The following is a 19603-nucleotide window of genomic DNA, read 5'->3' as shown; positions in this document are numbered from 1 at the left end:
CATCATTAAAGATACAAAAATAAGCATCGTAGCATTTGACATATATCACTTTGATTTAAAACATTTCGTATTGTTCTTTCATTCAGTAATTTTTCTCTGAATCATATAAATGAGCTACAATATAAAACACACACTTTTCATTGATATAATTTTTGAATCATATAAATGAGCTACAATATAAAACACACACTTTTCATTGATATGATTTTTTTATGTAGAAATAGTAACTACATAACGTATATTTACTGTCTACTCTTTTTAGCTGGCCCCTTGATGAATCAGCGGTAAATGTGAAGACTTGTTAACGTTAATATTTGAGTTTCGATATTTGAGGTGGTCAGAGCGCTGATAGCCCAGTTTTGCAGCTTTGTGCTTATTATATCAGACAAACAAAATCCTTCTAGGTGTTTCAACTGCTATAAGAAGTGGTCATTAACATAATACCTCCAAGGACTCTACAACGTTCCTTCTCTCGGAAGAAGACCCGCGTGAAAACACTCTTTCAAATACTTCATACTAAGAATAATTGTTTGCTTTGAATTTTCCACTACATGAAAGATATCTGCGCTAATCCTCCATAATTTATCGGTGAAGAACTTGAGGGAAAGCAGCTAGTCATCACCACCTATCGCCAACTCTTAGAACAAAGAACTGATCGACACATTATAACACCCTTACAACTGGAAGAGTGGACATGTTTAGTAAAACGGAGATTCGAACCTACGACCCTCAGAATGCGAGTCAGTTACTCTAACCACTTAGCCAGAAAATTTAATTCAAGTGTTGTTGTTTGTAATTGTGTAGCAAACTTCACAAACCTTTATAGGTATACAAAGTTTGAAGTGAAAACAAAATTTATAAAAGAAAAATATTATACCTAATAATGACATGAATTTACAAATTCATACATGCAGGGTTGTTTTTATTTTGTTTTCTAAAAGTTGTTTATTATGCTATCAGTTTAAATAATAACAACTGCAAGTTTAAAAAGTGTTCTTTAAAATAATATGTATCAGGGTCTCAGTTTAATGTTACGCTCATATAGACTAAGTGTAGACATAAATACATATACAAGTTCGTCACTCCTAAGTTATGCAGGCTCACCCTAAAGTGTTAACATAAATCTATCTATAAAGGTCTGTTAAAAACACTAGTATCAACGTACATCTGTGTATCAGAGTATCATATCATTATACAATCATTTTGAAGAACGCCATTGTCAACCTAAATGTGTGCATTGAATAACATTATAAAGTCATTTTGAAACACACACAAGTGTCAACGTAATTCTATGCATCAGAATGTGTGTAAAAGTCATGTTGAGAGATTACAGTGTCAATTTTAATGCATCTCTCAGAATATGGTATAAAATTATATCGAAAACACTCTAGTGTCAACATAGAGTTATGTTCCAAAATGTCAGTGTAAAATTACGCTGAAACACATTAAAGTGTCAACATAATGTCATATATATATATCATAATGTCAAGTAAAAGTCATCTTGAGATATTCTAGTATCAATATGTGTGCCAGAATATCAGTGTAAAGTTCAATCAGAAACACCAAAAGGTTAGCATAACGTTATGTATCTGGTGTTAGAATTTGGTGTGATTCAACGTGACTTTACACTGTTTTTCCGATAGATACATTTATTCTGGCACCAGAGTGTTTTTAAAATATCAGCGCGTTATGCTGAATCAACCCAAATGATAATTTAAATGAAACTGTTTTATTAAATGCATTTAGCAGTATCGTGTATACAAAAAAGACTACTAAAGAACGAAAGACAATAATGTTCTTTGAGTTGAAACAAAAGAAGAAATCAGTCTATCCTATTAATACATTTGTGTGTAACATGATTTGGCTGAACAGTAAAGCGCTTTGATCTTGTTTCTAGGCTGTTCCTCTACAAGAGTTATGTTACTTCAAAAGCACGTAGGAACACAGAGAATGACAAACCGTATTGGGAAGAATCCGGTAATTCGAGTGCTTTCGGACGGTGGAATTGTTTTTTCTCGCGGATGAAGTGGAATTGAGAGAAAAAAAAAGATATTGTTCCCTGTAGATTACACAAGTATTGCATGTGTTCACACTGACTTTAAAATTCAGACGTTCAATGTAGCTTCGACATTAGTCAGCGCAATGCGTAATCATGCCTCGAAAGTGGAAATCTCTTATAGGGTGAATATACAAGTGGCTTAAAAGGAAACAGGGGGTATAAGTACCTCAAATCCTACCCCTTTTTCTTGTTCAACAGTAACAATCAAAATAAACCGCGTCAAATACAAATTCTGTTTCTAAACTAGACGTAAGTGGCACAGAAACCTATGTGATAAATGTCTTTCCTCCTTTTCTCACTGAACAAAGAATTCTGTCATATCAAATTGCTTCTCTTTCTAGAACCAACGTATATAAGAAGGTTAAGAAATCGACTGCGGATAACGTAATAGAAATACAAGTATTTAGATAACAGCTATCAGTACAGTTAAATAAACTAAATACAAGTGATTCAGTAGAAAGAAATAACTTAGTTGATCTCCTTATTTAACCACATAGGAATGAGTGGGAGATCTAAAAATCACTGTTTTAAACAAAACAAATAAAAACAGTCTTTGAACAGACTTCTCACAACTGTAGCTAGACATTCAAGATGTTCTCCTATAAATATATAACTAACAAGTCAGTAGCATATATATAAAAACATGATAATTCATGACTAACAAGTCAGTAGCATATACATAAAAACATGATAATTCATGGCTTCAAATGTAATACAGTTTTGCAGAAGCATGAAGCACTTGCTAGGCTATTCAGTGAGGAAAATGTGCACGATACTTTACTATGTACAGATTTTACACTTACTGCATATTTGTCACTGGGATCTAAGTGATCTGGCTAGGAAATGCTCCCCAAATTCATATTATCCTACATAGGATAACAGGAAGAGCTCAAATTGCTCTGCCTAAGGAATTATGAAACACTTTGTTATCCTGACTAATATGCTAGAGCGGACTTGCGTTACTCTGACTAATGGGTTAAATGTGCTCGTCATCAAGAATTAAATGTGCATGTGTTGACCTGGCTAATGTAATATACCGGACTTGCGTTAATCTTACTAATGTACTAGAGAGGACCCGTGTTACCCTGACTAATGTATTAGAATGTGCTCGTATTAACCTGATTAATGTAATATACTAGACTTGTAAAACCCTACATCAGTTATTAGAATATACTATATCATCCTACAAAAAGCATTACAAGCATTTCAGTTATCCTGACTAATGTACTAGAATTGGCCTGCGGTAATCTGGTTATTATACTATAATGTACTTGTGTTACCTTGACTACTGTTGTGAAATGGACTTGCATCATCCTGTTTAAAATATTAGACTAGACTTGTAAAACCCTGCATGATATTCTAGAAAATACTATTTAACAGCACACGATGTATTACAGAGAGCTTCTGTTATCATTCCTAAGGTACTAGAGTGAAATTCGGTTAGACAATACGATATTTATAAGCGCCTCTGTTACAATATACAACCTAGAAGAGAGGTCTATAATACTTTATATATTCTGCTCGAATGTGAAACTTTTCTAACATTTTCAGATAAAAACTCTTGTTTTAACCATAAGAACATTTAAAAAGTAAACAGAAGAAACACACATATGTATCGCGGAATGCCTTAACGAAATTAAACGTTTAAAAGTCTTACAAGCATTCGACAGTTAATTGAGAGAGGCCTATGTTATTCTATATAACCTATTAGAGAGGCCTATACTATCCCACATAACTTATTAGAAACATATTCTATGTAACTTGTTAAAGGAGAACAAAACAAAAAAATTATATTGTCTAAAGTAATGCGTTACAAATGAATCCGTATTACATTAATAGACTGAAAAGGATTCTTAATAACTTAAATAATGGACTATAAAAGGCTTAGATTACCCTATGTAACATGATGAAGGGAAAACGTGCATCAGTGAAATAAATCTTTATACCATATTTTATTAAAATCCACGTAGAACGCATAATTTTAAATACGCATAACTATTTAAAACACATTGTAATAAACAAAGCTCGCAATATACATGCTTCCAACGGCACCAGTTAGTTATCATCAATATACTAGAATGTAGCATCATCAGGATAATACAGTGTAGCACCAGCCAGTAATCATCAGGATAATACAGTGTAGCACCAGTCAGTTATCATCAGGATAATACAGTGTAGCACCAGTCAGTTATCATCAGGATAATACAGTGTAGCACCAGCCAGTAATCATCAGGATAATACAGTGTAGCACCAGCCAGTAATCATCAGGATAATACAGTGTAGCACCAGCCAGTAATCATCATGATAATACAGTGTAGCACCAGTCAGTTATCATCAGGATAATACAGTGTAGCACCAGCCAGTAATCATCAGGATAATACAGTGTAGCACCAGCCAGTAATCATCAGGATAATACAGTGTAGCACCAGTCAGTTATCATCAGGATAATACAGTGTAGCACCAGCCAGTAATCATCAGGATAATACAGTGTAGCACCAGTCAGTTATCATCAGGATAATACAGTTTCGTACCACACTAGCTAGTAATCATGGTGATACAATACAGAACCAGTCAGCCATCATCAGAATGTCGGTTTTTTTGTCAGTAGTGGAATTTTAATTGCTGCAAATGTCTACGTTAAGTATTAAAAATAAATGTATTTAATTAGCACTGATTTAATATCGTCTTGTTTGTAAATACAATATAACAGAAGTTGTAATTAAACGCACAACACTAATTAATATCACATATGAAAAATCTTATGAATGGTTGTTTTTATTATTTTGTAAATTAATACTTAAATATAGAAACACATAAGGCTTGTAGCGAGTATTGTAAAATTTAAAATCGATTCCTCTTCATGAATAAGAGCTTAATAAAGCGTTACTTAGTTGTCGGCATCTCAAAGCATTTTTTTTAAAAGGTCAAGATACGCGAATACCGCCAAAGGGAAAAAAAAACGCCCTCTTCTGTTGTTGTTATCAAGTTATAATAAGTGATAAAAAAGGAAATCTTTCTATGAAAGCCCGTCTCAAGGCTCACTGCTTCAATTAACAGTACGCCAGTTTATTCCAACTTTTCAAATCCGTTTCTCTAAGTGATGGTTCCTAACTTTAAATTCGATATAATACAAGAGTATTATACTGAATCAACTCTTGGTCTACAAGTTTTGATGATGGCTGTAGTCTGAAAACAACAATAAATTCCACCTTTATTATCTTTATTGAAACATTTACCTTTAAGTATATTTGTTTAATTTACTTGCGATTAAATTTAACATATATAATGGTACCTATGGCGCTTTTGTAAAAATTGTAAAAAAACAATTTTTTTATTACGTCTAACGCCTGAAATATATTTCTTATGCACACATATCTATTCTTCATTGCTACAGTGTTTGCAGAAACTGCCACGACATCTATATTGGAGAAACAAGCAGAAAATGGAAACCAGATTCAGAGAACACACACATACAAAAAAACAAACACTTTTACACGTTTTTAAATACTGAAAATCAAATAAGCAAAACATGACCATAGAAAACACCCAGATAGTAAGTAGAGAAATAAATATAAGCAAACACAAAATCAAAGAAGCCCTACTTATACAATGACTCAAACCAATATAAACGAACGTCTTTACACCTATACCAGTTAATTACCTAACATTTAAGTACAACGCCCTCTACAATCTTGTACTTGTTTACCATTCCGTCATTAAGACGGAACAGTCATATGTAAACTGTCTTTGTTAACCTGAAGATGATCTAAGAAGATCGAAACGTTCTTCTGTACTTTACTTTAGTCACTATAATACCTGGCCTGGCATGGCCTTGTGTGTTAAGGAGTTCGACTCGTAATTCGAGGGTCGCGGGTTCGAATCCCGGTCGCACCAAACATGCTCGCCCTTTCAGCCGTGAGGGCGTTATAATGTGACGGTCAATCCCACTATTCGTTGGTAAAAGAGTAGCCCAAGAGTCGGCGGTGGGTGGTGATGACTAGTTCCCTTCCCTCCAGTCTTACACTGCTAAATTAGGGACGGCTAGCACAGATAGCCCTCGAGTAGCTTTGCGCGAATTAAAGAAAAACAAACAAACACTATAACACGCCTACCAGGCGTCTTGTGAATACACTATAGTAACTATAATATCCCTAACAACCGTCTTGAGAATACACTCTAGTCACTATAATACCCATACCACCAGTCTTGAGAACACACTCTAGTCACTATAATACCCCTAACAACCGTCTTGAGAATACACTCTAGTCACTATAATACCCATACCACCAGTCTTGAGAACACACTCTAGTCACTATAATACCCCTAACAACCGTCTTGAGAACACACTCTAGTCACTATAATACCCATACCACCAGTCTTGAGAACACACTCTAGTCACTATAATACCCCTAACAACCGTCTTGAGAATACACTCTAGTCACTATAATACCCCTACCAACCGTCTTGAGAATACACTCTAGTCACTATAATACCCCTACCAACCGTCTTGAGAATACACTCTGGTCACTATAATACCCCTACCAACCGTCTTGAGAATACACTCTAGTCACTATAATACCCCTACCAACCGTCTTGAGAATACATTCTAGTCACTATAATACCCCTACCACCCGTCTTGAGAATACACTCTAGTCACTATAAAACCCATACCACCAGTCTTGAGAATACTTGTGAATACAAATCTATCATTTTTACTGGCTGCAACTGATTTCGGGAAATTCTACTTCTCATCAGTAACCTGTAATATGTCACCTTTTTACCTGTTCGTACTTTTATTCAAGAGTAATTACAGAATGTAAAACTTTCAAGAAGCAACTTGAAACCAGTAGCAACGTTGCAAAAGATGGGGAAAATTCTTTATTGGTTTAAAGGTAGTTATCGCCATCTTTAAGAAATAAAAATTACCTTACGCACTTTAAGATGATGAAATTTTTGATATGAGATCAAGTGTGAAAAGACAAGATAAAAGAAAATGTTAACTAAAATGTAGATTACGATATAAATGGATAATTTAATGTTGAAAACATCGGTAACACATTTTTTAAAAGCCATTATTTCATTAATTGTAATGAAAAATCAAATTCCAATAGTTCAGATCCAGCTTCATTAAGATTTAAAGAGATTTTGAGCTGTGAATGAACACATGAGAAAAACGTAAGGAATATTTTGTTGGTTTTTGAATAACTTAAACCACTAAAGGAAATCACAGAACACGTAAAAAGCACGTGAAATTTTACTAAAAATTTTTATGACTATTCTGGTTTACAATGCTAAAATTCGGAGTTCGATTCGTTGCTGTTGCGTAGACAAGGTCGGAAATTGCCAGGCACGTGCCCATCCAATGATTGAGTGTGTAATGATACATTTTCGATCTACAAAGGAACTCAAGCGCAATTAATCTAGTTTGTTGCAGGAAAGAGGGAAAATATTTGTTTGTTGGTTTTATTGTTAAGCACAAAGCTACATAGCAGGTCATCCGTACTGTGTCCACCCCTGGTATAGGAACCCAGTTTTTAAGTTGTAAGCCATCAGATTTACCGCCTAACTACTGGAGGACAAGGGAAAAGAAAAGCAATAGATTGCTGACTTAACCCTTTTTACGTTTTGCATATAGAGCCATTAATTATTACCTGGATACATAATTTTATAATTTGGCTCGGAACTTTAGTAATCCATTCACTTTCTTTGATAACTTAGTGAATACAAGTAATCGGTTTACTTGATGATATTATACTACCATATATTCTAGTTGCGAGAACTTTTCCTTTCCTTTTAACTTATTTAGAAAATAATATACTTCGTTCATAGACTTTGTTACTTAGCAACCAGATGACTTAGTTGTTCAGTTGTAAAGAATGATTCATATATCCAGTTGTTGAGCTTCGTCACTACAGAAAACAGTTTACATATAGCTTGACTATCAGTTTACTCTTTGCCACCCAAGCTTTCTCGAAACCTATTAGACTTCTGCCAAGCTAGCAATAACATATGAAGGAAACAAAGTGGTTAGGCAGGCGTAAGTGCTACCTACCATTTGTAATGTTGACTCAAGTACTGCGCCTGCTCTTGTGTCCTCATGGCCTGTTGATGTGATTTAGGTCCAACAAAGCCTATAAGATGATGACTAAGGCAGCACGTCTTTAATAAGCGAGTACAAACACATCCCAAGAAGAGTCTAATACGCATATTGTAGTGTCTGACATGCCTACCTTAGAACACATTGAAGTAGAGTTCAGTTACTGTACAAACACTAGTGTAACATAATATGTTAAAGCCGACACTCGTCAAACTCTAGTTCAACCTGCCGTGATTTTTTCTATTGAATATTAGGAAGTAAAAAGCAGTTATTCATATTTGAGTGGTATAATTAAGGTACTCGAAAGAGAAGGATTCCACTTTCTCTTTCTCTTGTAGCCATATTTTTTGCAGACAATGGATTAAAAGCATTCATTTATAATTACTTTTGTGACTGGAAGTATTCACTTGTAAAACAGAATAGTTCAAACAAGATCATAAGTATGTGACTCACAGAAAAGCCACTATTGCTTCGGGGAGCATGTGTCCAAAAACAGAGTTTTAACAGCTCATCTAATAGGTTGGTCTCAGCAAGAGTGCACAAGTAAATAATGTTTGCTACATGAGAATATTCTCTTGTGTTGAAGTCATCCATTACATGCAGGTACGTATGTACTGTTGCATCACAAGAGAGACTGAACCCTCTAATCTTGGAAGGCAGTTGGTGTAGGAATGATGCCACGAAAAGCAGACATGTGGATGTCACCAAGTTGCTCCTGCACCTTGACTGGTTCTCGAATTGAATTATTCAGTCACACCTTAAGATGTCAACACGAGTGAAACTCTTTTACATGTGCAAATATGTATTGTCTATTGTACATCCAACAGGAGATTGGTTCACATTGAAATAATTTGACTGTACATTAAACAGGTATACCTTCTAGGATGTTCTACAGTTTATCCTTATATATAGCAAAACTATTCTACAAAAGAGGCTGATATACACAGATCACATGATATCCGAAACTAACTTTTGTGTGGTCATGGGAAAAATAGGTCGAAAGGCAGTCAACAGAAAACTGGATTTTTCACAATGGTAATTGATAAAAGCAAAAACTGTAGAAAGTTGAAACATTGAGCTATTGTTTTCAAGTACGCAATTATTGACATTGGTATTATTATTACTGACAAGAAGTTCCCGGTTGTATTGTCAACAGTCTGATATCATATTTTAAGATCCTTAATAAGCACCAGTTAGACCAAAAGAAGATAGTATATCAATTTTTTTCATAGTGCTTTAGTCATGAATGATTGTTTTCAAGTGTCCACGAATTTGAGCAACAGATAGTGTACACTCACTGTTATGCTCGCTGTCTTAATTTGGCACTAGTTGACTGCATCAAATCATTCCCTCTTGGCATGGGATTTCTTTGCATGTATACGAGCTATCTGTACCTTCATACTTACTTCTAAGGAGAGGACAAGAGTTTCAATCATAAACAGCAACAGCTCTCAGGTACCAGGAGAGTATGTCCAAAACAATGCTGCTTATTCAATAACTGTACTTTTGTTTCAATTTTGGCAACCTGTAACGAGAGTGAGAATGTTATCATTGAGCCAAAGCGTTTGGAGAAATTTTTGTTTCTTCTGCATATCAAGTATTTCTAACTGGTTTTGTCTACAGCTCTCTTTGTAGAGTCATTTCGTGTACCAGAGGCTCTCATATATCCTACAAAGCACTGAGACTGACCTTGCCAAAGATAGTGATCTTATATCTCCTATAATTCAAACACCGGAAACTTCTTAGCAGATAAGTACTGGCACAAGATCTTTGCATATGATGTAAATATTTCACAGCATCATAAAAATGAGGTGGAGATTCAATCAAGGTGACAGAACCAACCTCCTAAGCTGCTAAAACACTTTCTCATTGCATTGTTAGGACATCAGGAATTTACCAGCAACCAATTATAATGGAAATTTCAAAGTGACGTTTAGTTATGCTGCGTTAAGTGCATTCCTATCAGTCAGTGGTCAAGGAACTACTTGCAGACAAAGAACTTGTTTTCATTGATGCTGTTACAGTTGAGGTTCTTTTGGGATCAGCATTTCTGCGAAGTAAAACCATAGAAAACCTTAATGACGTTTTTTGTAGTAGAACCTTTTCAAAGCACACTTTTTTCTATAATTAAAGTTCTACAAATTTAAATCATTGTAACCGTAAATATAGTTAAGTGTGAATACAGGTTTTCAGAGCTAAAACAAATTAAGGAAAAGGATCGCTTAATCATGATATAACCACGACTCCGTGACCTTTCGTTCTGTCGTTCAAAGACATATTTTATAAACCTCTACATGCTGTCTTGTTGTTCTAAACTTTGCTTCTTTAGACAAGAACCACAGAATTGTGCGGAATTTATTTTCCTACCTACCTTTATCTTTTCATCTGTTTTATTTAGTGTTTGGTGTATAAAATTAAATATATCATATTAATTAAAATTCAGAATTCACTTTTACAATTCATTTCTGTATCTATGTACGTAAGGAAAGTGCAAAGGGGGAGAACAAATAATGAATTGATGGAAGTACATAACTAACTATATTATTCCATTTTGTAAGATTGATTGTTACTTCGTGTATATAACGTATAACTTGGCTAGTTGCTTATAACATACTATTGTTTTATTGAAACTTTATTCAGTATAATATCAAAGCATTATTCGTTCCGTTGCAAACATTCAGGTTCTACATACATACACACAAAATGACCAAAGCAAAGCTCTATCCGTAATGTGAGCATGACCTGATGGTGTCCATACTATTTAAAAAGCTTATTTGTTGATACCACTGATTTTTTATTGTGAGAAAATTATTTAAAGAACCGTCATTGTACACTAGTAATCTATTACACCAAGTGTACTTTATACGTGGTATCGAACTGGTTGAATTCAAGCTTTAATTTATGTATAATCAAGCTTTATTTGATATGTTCATCTTTAGTCCCAGGTAAGAACTTAAAACAAGTTGAACGAACAATTATGACACATTAATCTGGGACGTGTACTAAGACGCTCTTGTCTAAACGGTATAAAGTACAGTACTAAAGGCTTTTGAAAGAAACGCACGAATAAAAATAAAACGAATTAGGACAAAACGAAAAGCGAAATTGACGTAAATGAATGTTTTATTCGTTCTTCATAAAAGCCACAAATTTCGCACAGAGCTGAATTCTAGTACTCAAAATAAGATATTTGCTGAAATATGAGGAGGAAAAACAACATTCTTATTCAATGAGGAAAGAAATGTTTTAATTAAAATACCACACTCTTCACCAAGTCAGAGAAATATTAAAGTATCTCACAGTTGAACCTTTCCTTCGTCACTAATCATTCACATTAGAAATTGAATGGATAATAGATCATGAAGCTATCAAACTCAGATGTATTGAAGAAATAATATACAAAATAAATTGAAAATATAAAAAAAACTGAGTGAAATAAACCTAGAATTAAATGGAAAATTAAACTCAGTAAAGTTTTACTGAATATAGTACTGATAATAACACTGAGTAATTACAAGGTAAAATAATAGTACTTCATAAATACAAACTATGAATTCATGTAAATTCAAAATCAAAATCAACCAAGGTATCTTACACAATTAAAGTCTGAACTCAAAACTTTACTAACCAAATTAAACTCAAAATAAAGAAAGCTAACTTGAATACAACATGAAATGAACTAAAAAAAGACAGGATTTAAGGAAAAGGAAAATGTTTATTAAGTAAATAGATTTAATAGTTAGGACATAAAGTAAATCAAAATTAAGCCAGTACCAGTATAGATACACAGTAGGAATGTAGTAGCTGTATAGAGATGACCAAAGGCTATTTATTTCCTCTGTGGTTTCCTCCACTTGACTAACATCATGAAGAAAGTTAACCATTTACCCCTGTTTTCTGGAATAACTAGTTCTTGGGAGGTTTCTGAGTGATATAAAGTTTCTCTTTATAAATATATTCAATGACCTGCTAATCATTACGTTTAAGTTTCACTTCATCGAACAGTCACTATGAAAGGTATGAATCAGACCAACCACATTAGAAATTCTTACATACTGCAGAGTAGTACAATATTGTTTTGTCATAACATCTGTTTTGATGAACAGCTAGCTGCCTATAAGGAGAACTTACTATTTTAGTAGTAGAACTTTCTTCGACGCTAGCTGCCTATAAGGAGAACTTACTATTTTAGTAGTAGAACTTTCTTCGACGAAAGAAACTTTTTCTCATCTCTTTTAATTTTGTTAGTCTCACTATAATATATACGAACCGTTAGGCCTATATTTATCGTTAGGCCTTCTTTCTCTTGTCTGAGCATTTCTTTTATATAACTTTGTTTCTCGTCTGCTTTGCTTGTTTGTTGTTTTCCGTTCATCTCATACTATTTATGTTTATTAATAAATCGTCTGCTCGTTATTTTATATATACTCGACATCAATAAATTTCACATATCCTTCTACATCGATGAGCTAGCTATAAACACAACGTACGAGTTACTGAGTTACGTAACTAAATTTGCCATCACATTTACTTTAAAATAATTGCTTCTAGCTCTTTTGTTATAAACAAAACTGAACAGTTATAAATATTCATTCACAAAATCAATGAATTAATAATTTCTACACTAAACAGTATTTTATGTCATGATACCGCCTTTAAATAACGTTTGATGCACAACTTTATATGTATTAACATTTGAAGGTTTGTTTTGTTTGTTTTTTTGGAATTTCGCACAAAGCTACTCGAGGGCTATCTGTGCTAGCCGTCCCTAATTTAGCAGTGTAAGACTAGAGGGAAGGCAGCTAGTCATCACCACCCACCGTCAACTCTTGGGCTACTCTTTTACCAACGAATAGTGGGATTGATCGTCACATTATACACCCCCACGGCTGGGAGGGCGAGCATGTTTAGTGCGACGCGGGCGCGAACCCGCGACCCTCGGATTACGAGTCGCACGCCTTACGCGCTTGGCGATGCCAGGCCTACAACATTTGAAGGACTCAGCCAATCAATATTTCCATGAGCACTAAAGTATGTCTGAATTGTTTGGTTGGCCTACATGATGTTCAGAGGGCTCTGTATTTCCCCTCTAATCATCAGGAGATTTGGAGAATACCAAAATTAATTGTTGTTACTTGCTGAATACAAAGTAATAACTTGTAAATGTTCTTCATCTCAAGCGTATAAAGTAAAGGACACAGATTAACATTTCAACCCTAAGGAAGTGGTATTTTTTTACTGTATCACATTCGGATGTAGCGAATCGACGTACCTGTTGTACGATTTGCTTTATTGTATTACGTAAAAACATAACGCGAAGAAACTGTTTGAAATTAAGCCATAACCTGAATAAATTGTTTGAAACTTAAGCCATAACATGAAAAATTATTTTAACCTTAAAATAAATCTGCTAGTTGTTATGTAACCTTTACAAATAAAATACATTATTTTTATACTAATATTTATATTAATTTGCACCTCTAAAAAATTGGAAAGATTTCATTGTTTTATGATTTTTTAAAGAAACAATTTAAAATGTTTATCTATACTGTGAAGGTAAATACTGGTTTCATGGTTTACTAAATTTTAGTAAAAGTTTTCCTGTAAAGTTTTAATTCATAAAACTGTAAATTCTATCTTTGTTTCGATTAGAAAAAATACACACGTGTTTTCAGTCTGTTTAAAATTACTGCCGTACAATGGAAATAGTTCTTTTACCATATCAAAACTACAAGCAAACAAACTTTTTTAATTGTTAATACGCAGGTTTAATTTAACGTATATAAAAAATTTAAATCCGTTCTATATTCGTAAGTAAATATTCCACACATTCCTTTTTTTGGTGATTTTCTTTGTCCATTAAAGCGGTTACTCAGGCTTATAAAATGCCTAATGTTAACACTACGTAACACACCTCAGTAAAGTTAACCATGAATATAACATCGTACATTGAAGATACGTATGCATACATATATATGGACAGTATATAATTCGTCTTGGTGTAGAAATTTTATCCTTAGCTCTAAACAAAACAGCAAATTATTGGTTGTGATTTTAATATAAATTCTTATGCCAATAATGCGAATAATATGTTCTTATTCCTTTCCTTGAGCTGCTAGTGTATCTGGTTTGTAGAGGGCCAGTGAACAATATTATGAAGGATTTGCAATATCTTTTTTTTTCTCTCACACACTGCTTCATTGTCTTACATGTGAACGAGGCTATTTCTATAGCTTCTAAAATTAGAAATTTTGGAATACTAATAAAAATACACACAACTACAGCAAACGAAACAAGGTCTTTCGTCCAGTGAAGATTTTAAAGCAATGAGATCTGATTCGAAGAAGAAAACTTTTCAGATCAAAGTCTTTATATATTAAACTATTTCAAACAAGCCTGAACATGAAATGGTTCGTCTCGTCATTAAGGGTGAAAATGCAAGTCGTTATCGTCAAGTTTTTTAAAGTATTTTAGTGAACTAGGTTTTTTCACTCAAAGCGTACTTTATCTTCACAATTATGACAAATTCTATCACACTTTAGTTATCCTTCAGCTGTTGACTAATTATTGCCAGGACAGTGTAATAAACAAATTAAAAAAAGGCGGCTTTGAATGCCTTATTTTATCAGAAATTATTTTCAATCCAACCAGCATATTTTGTTCGATATGCCGTTTTGATTGGTTCAAAGTTTTCTTTGATCTTGACTCGCTTTTTCCCATTCAACAATTTACTCTACACGTACACATCCAACCTACCAGTGGAAATACACAACCAGCCAATCAGCGTATCAGTAGTGTTTCTGGATTCACTCACTATTGGTTGTTAGCTACGATGAATGTTCGAAGCCAACTTTCAACTATATGCATTAGAGTGTGTATTCACGTATATAATGAGTGCGTGTGTATAAATATCTACACATTCATTCCGGTAGTACTACTATAATTGCGTATGTAGAATGCAAGTTGTAGGGTAGTTCGATCAGTCGGATCGCTGGTCTCAAAGCAGCGTTTAACAGATCGTCGTATATTGGGTGACCAGGGCAAGATGCAGCTTGTAGCTTGTTATGTATCTGGTAAATAATGTGATCTAATATAATAGTTAATTGTACGATATAACAATGGTCGTATTCACTCTGTACAACTGAGCTTCCGACATTGCCTTATGAAGATTTGTCCTGTCTTGTGTTTGATAAACAGTTATACAACTGTAGTGCAGACTGACGAGTTCTACTAGTAGCCACAGAAGTTGAAAGTAAGTCTGTTTAGCTTAAAGTGAAAACTTAGAACCTGACTTTAAAAAGTTTTTTGGCTCATGATATGAGAAGTTGTCGTTTTCTATCACAAATTGTATTATTTATGATATTTGCTCTTATATTTTTACTACTATATTTAGTCTTCTTTCACCCACTTCAGTTTAGATACAGTTGTTGTTGTTTGGAATTAAGCACAAAGCTTCACAATGGGCTATCTGTGCTCTGCCTATCGCGGGTATCAAAACCCGGTTTTTAACGTTGTGCGTCCGCAAAAACATACCGCTGTGCCACTGGGAGGCTTTAGATGCAGTCTTTCAATATTGTATTAAGAACAAATGAAGACACTGTTCTTTTTATTTTACGTTAGGGACACATAAAGATAGTTTCCATTGTGGTTTTCACATCAGGGGTATACGAAGACACTATCTTTTGTGACATTCACACCAGGGATATGTGAATAAGAAGAAACAATTTCTCTTGTCTTGCACATTACAAATACCCGAGGACACTGTTTTCCGTTAGTTTTGTATCATGTTTCCTTAATTCTAATTAGAATAACTAGCTGTAAGAATTTGTAGTGAAATATATAAGCAACCGGTTTCTTCAACTCATGTTCACAGAAACTTAAAAAAAAAACCGATATATATAATGGTATCGTGTGTGTGTTTTTCTTATAGCAAAGCCACATCAGGCTATCTGCTGAACCCACCGAGGGTAATCGAACCCCTGATTTTAGCGTTGTAAATCCCTAGACTTAACGTTGTACTAGCGGGGGGTACATATAATGGTAAAGAAACAGGTATGAATTTTATATTATCTGTAATATCTATAAAAATGTTACACCAGCTGTTTGTTCGAATCATATCCACGAAAAACATTATGAAATACAAATAAGTAAATGTTAAACCAACTCCTTCCTTCAATCGATGTCCATAGACACCGGTATAAAGAATATAAGTAATGTTAAATTAACTGGTTTATAATATATATAATGTTAAACCAACCAATTTATTCCATATATTTAAAACAACAACAACTTATAGTAGAATAAAGAAGTGACATTAATACAATTACTTCTCACATGGACTTGTTAGAACAACAGAGTGACGTGCTGGAGGCATGATGAACTACTGACTGTGTCTTTGCAGTAGGAATCTGTTGGTGTGACAAATAATTAACGAATCACGTATTCTTAATTTGGTAAGACTTTAATTGTGATCTCGCACAGTAAGACACTTTTAAACTGTTAAATAATTAAACGTTGTTTCACAGAAGGACGTTGTTAAAATGTTAAACAATTGAACAATATATCACAGTGGAACATTGTTCAACTGTCAAATGATTAAACGTTGTATAACAGTTGGACGTTGTTAAACTGTTAATGATTAAACGCTGTATTACAGTGTAACGCCGTTAAACTGTTAAATGATTAAACTATGTATCACAGTGAGACTTTATTAGGAAATTATTAAACTGTTAAATGCTTAAACGTTGTATCATAGTGGGACATTGTTAAGCTTTTAAACGATTAAACGTTGTATTGCAGTGAGACGTTGTTAAAATGTTAAATAATTAAACGTTGTATCACAGTGTAACGTTGTTAAACTGTTAAATAATTAAACGTTGTATCACAGTGTAACGTTGTTAAACTGTTAAATAATTAAACGTTGTATCACAGTGTAACGTTGTTAAACTGTTAAATAATTAAACGTTGTGTCACAGTGTAACATTGTTAAACTGTTAAATAATTAAACGTTGTATCACAGTGTAACGTTGCTAAACTGTTAAATAATTAAACGTTGTATCACAGTGTAACGTTGTTAAACTGTTAAATAATTAAACGTTGTATCACAGTGTAACGTTGTTAAACTGTTAAATAATTAAACGTTGTATCACAGTGTAACGTTGCTAAACTGTTAAATAATTAAACGTTGTATCACAGTGTAACGTTGTTAAACTGTTAAATAATTAAACGTTGTATTCTTCTTCTTTGCAGGCAAAATAAAACAGATCTTATCGTCATTGACTCAAAATCACTGGTAACGTTTTTCCGGAGACCATTTCTGTTATCAAGTGTTTGGACCCTCTCATTTCGGAATGCACGACACTCGTTAAATCGGTTGCAAGTGAATCACGAGTTTAGTTAGTTTCTGGACCTTCCGTAACTTGCTAAGCACGAACACTATGTTGTAGGGACCACATTACATTTGGGATTATGAAAACGTGCTAAGAAAACCATTGTATGACGTCAAACATTATTTTATTTATTTGTTTTACTTGTGAATTATTCCTGGCGAAATGGATAATGAAAGTATTGTAGCAACAAGTGGGCGTTTTGTAACGGAGCATTTCAAAGCCTTAAAGCTATGTCAATTGCACCCTCTGGTAAAGAGTTATTGAACCTATAGCAAGACAAAATACCTAGAATAAAGAGTGGAGACCAACTCGTAACTTTGTGTAAAATATTCCATATAAAACTTGGTACAATCACGGTAGTTTTTTTTATATGTGAAAGTATACTACAAAACAAGCCTATGCGGTGCGGTTTAAAAACGTGTGGAGCGTTTTAATCAGTTAGAGATCTGAAATTCCTGAGATGAAGACTTCTCTGATTGTTCCATAAATTGTCTAAGATCATTTATTTTTGGTTTTCTCTGTCGAAAACGTTAATTCTAATTCTAGGAAGTTACATAAGTTAGATGCCAAAAGATACATAAAGCGCGAGTTGGTTTTTAATATAACACTAATTTTCGGATGTGCTTTTCTTACGATTTTAAACGTTTTTAAAATACTGAAAATCTTGCTGAAATCACACCTACGAAGAAACAACTTCATCTCTACAAAAATAAAAAAAATCCAATCAGTCCATGTTTAATACTATATAGTAAGAAGTGTTCATCACGTCTTGAAAGGTGTTCAGTTTTTGAGTGATTCTGTTGTATATGTTTTGTGCAATAATAAAAATGAAACCTGTTTCTTTGAGAGTGGATGTAGCTGTTCTTCTTTTGATAATTGCAGCAGCGGCGGCCTCTAGTTTAGGAAATTGGATGTAAGTGGTTTTTATTAATTTTATTTTTAAATATAGTTTGATGTCTATAATTGTTGACTGCACGTATTGGAGCTTGAATTATCGTTATATTTATAGCATACATGACCACAAAAGTATATTGATAGTAATAAAATATTAAATAATAATAATAATAAAATATTAAAAACAAAAGACTTTTCTTGTCATCAAGCCTATATTCAAACTATTCTTACCACAGCTTCAGGCGATATTTTATAGCACTATAGTTATTCCTATCACTGTAATATATTGTGTAGATAATCAACGAAATGCATTCAGGACGTCTTGTACAAAATAATTCTGTTAACGCTCTGATGAAAATAGATTTTCCTCACATAACTGAAGAGCAAACACTTTATTACGATACAGTCCGTTAAAATTACAGTTATTCTCTTACCTATCATAGATCTGTCAAATAAAAAGAGAACTAGTTGTAAAAGACTGACATATGGATAGCCCTAAAACACTAGATTATTTTTATTTTAAAACATACATTTTAAAAATAATTTTTATTCTTAAAAACGGTTAATTTTAGAAATAAACACGTATTATTTAGATAAAGGCGTATATTTTAAAATATGCTCTTATTTGTGAGGGGCCTGGCACTGCTTAGTACTAAGGACACTCGGCTCGCAATCTACGGTTCGTGGGCTTGAATCCCATCACCGAAAATTCTCATTCTATTAGCCATAAGGACGTCTGAATGTGTTGTCAATTCCGCTCTTTATTGTTAAAGAGTATTGCAAGAGTTGGCTGAAAGCCCTAACCCTAATCTATGACTTATTAACTGGGGACTGTGAGCGCAGATATCCTTTGAGCAGCTTTCCTTGAAAACCAATAAAACAAACAATAAAGTTTATTGTTATGGAAGTAATAACTACTTTTAAAAAGCGGTGTGTATTCTTAAGAAATTTGGTTTAAAAGAAAAGCTCTTTTTCTTAAAGCAACTTTTTATATTTTAAAAACTTTACATTTTAAAAAAGGCAATCATTCCTTGGGAAAGATTTAATTTTTAATACTTTTCTAGTTCAGTTGAAAGGTCTGCCTGCATTCTTAGATAATTTCTTATTGTTGACTGAAGGATTTTTACATATAAAGAGGTTTATATTCGTGAAAGTAAATAAGGT

General features: G+C 33.5%; 1 protein-coding gene across 3 annotated transcripts in view; it reads left to right on the top strand.

Annotated features, from left to right (window-relative positions):
- The first annotated feature begins 15037 nt into the window (after positions 1-15037).
- LOC143250599 (protein Wnt-5a-like) overlaps positions 15038-19603 on the top strand; it is a 29449-nt gene continuing 24883 nt past the window's right edge. The window contains exons 1-3 of one of the 3 annotated variants that reach the window (XM_076501409.1): positions 15071-15408; positions 16504-16609; positions 17406-18458. In XM_076501409.1, the coding sequence (XP_076357524.1) occupies positions 18352-18458 (107 nt within the window). In that variant the 5' untranslated portion in view covers positions 15071-15408; positions 16504-16609; positions 17406-18351. Of the gene's footprint in view, positions 15409-16086; positions 16209-16503; positions 16610-17405; positions 18459-19603 lie in introns of those variants that run through there. The other 2 variants (XM_076501407.1, XM_076501408.1) reach the window with 2 other exon arrangements.

This window comes from Tachypleus tridentatus, chromosome 5 (genome assembly GCF_004210375.1).
Source record: "Tachypleus tridentatus isolate NWPU-2018 chromosome 5, ASM421037v1, whole genome shotgun sequence".
Classification (NCBI taxonomy): domain Eukaryota; kingdom Metazoa; phylum Arthropoda; class Merostomata; order Xiphosura; family Limulidae; genus Tachypleus; species Tachypleus tridentatus.
The sequence above is the reverse complement of the archived record's forward strand: the minus strand, read 5'-3'. Positions and strand labels throughout refer to the sequence as shown.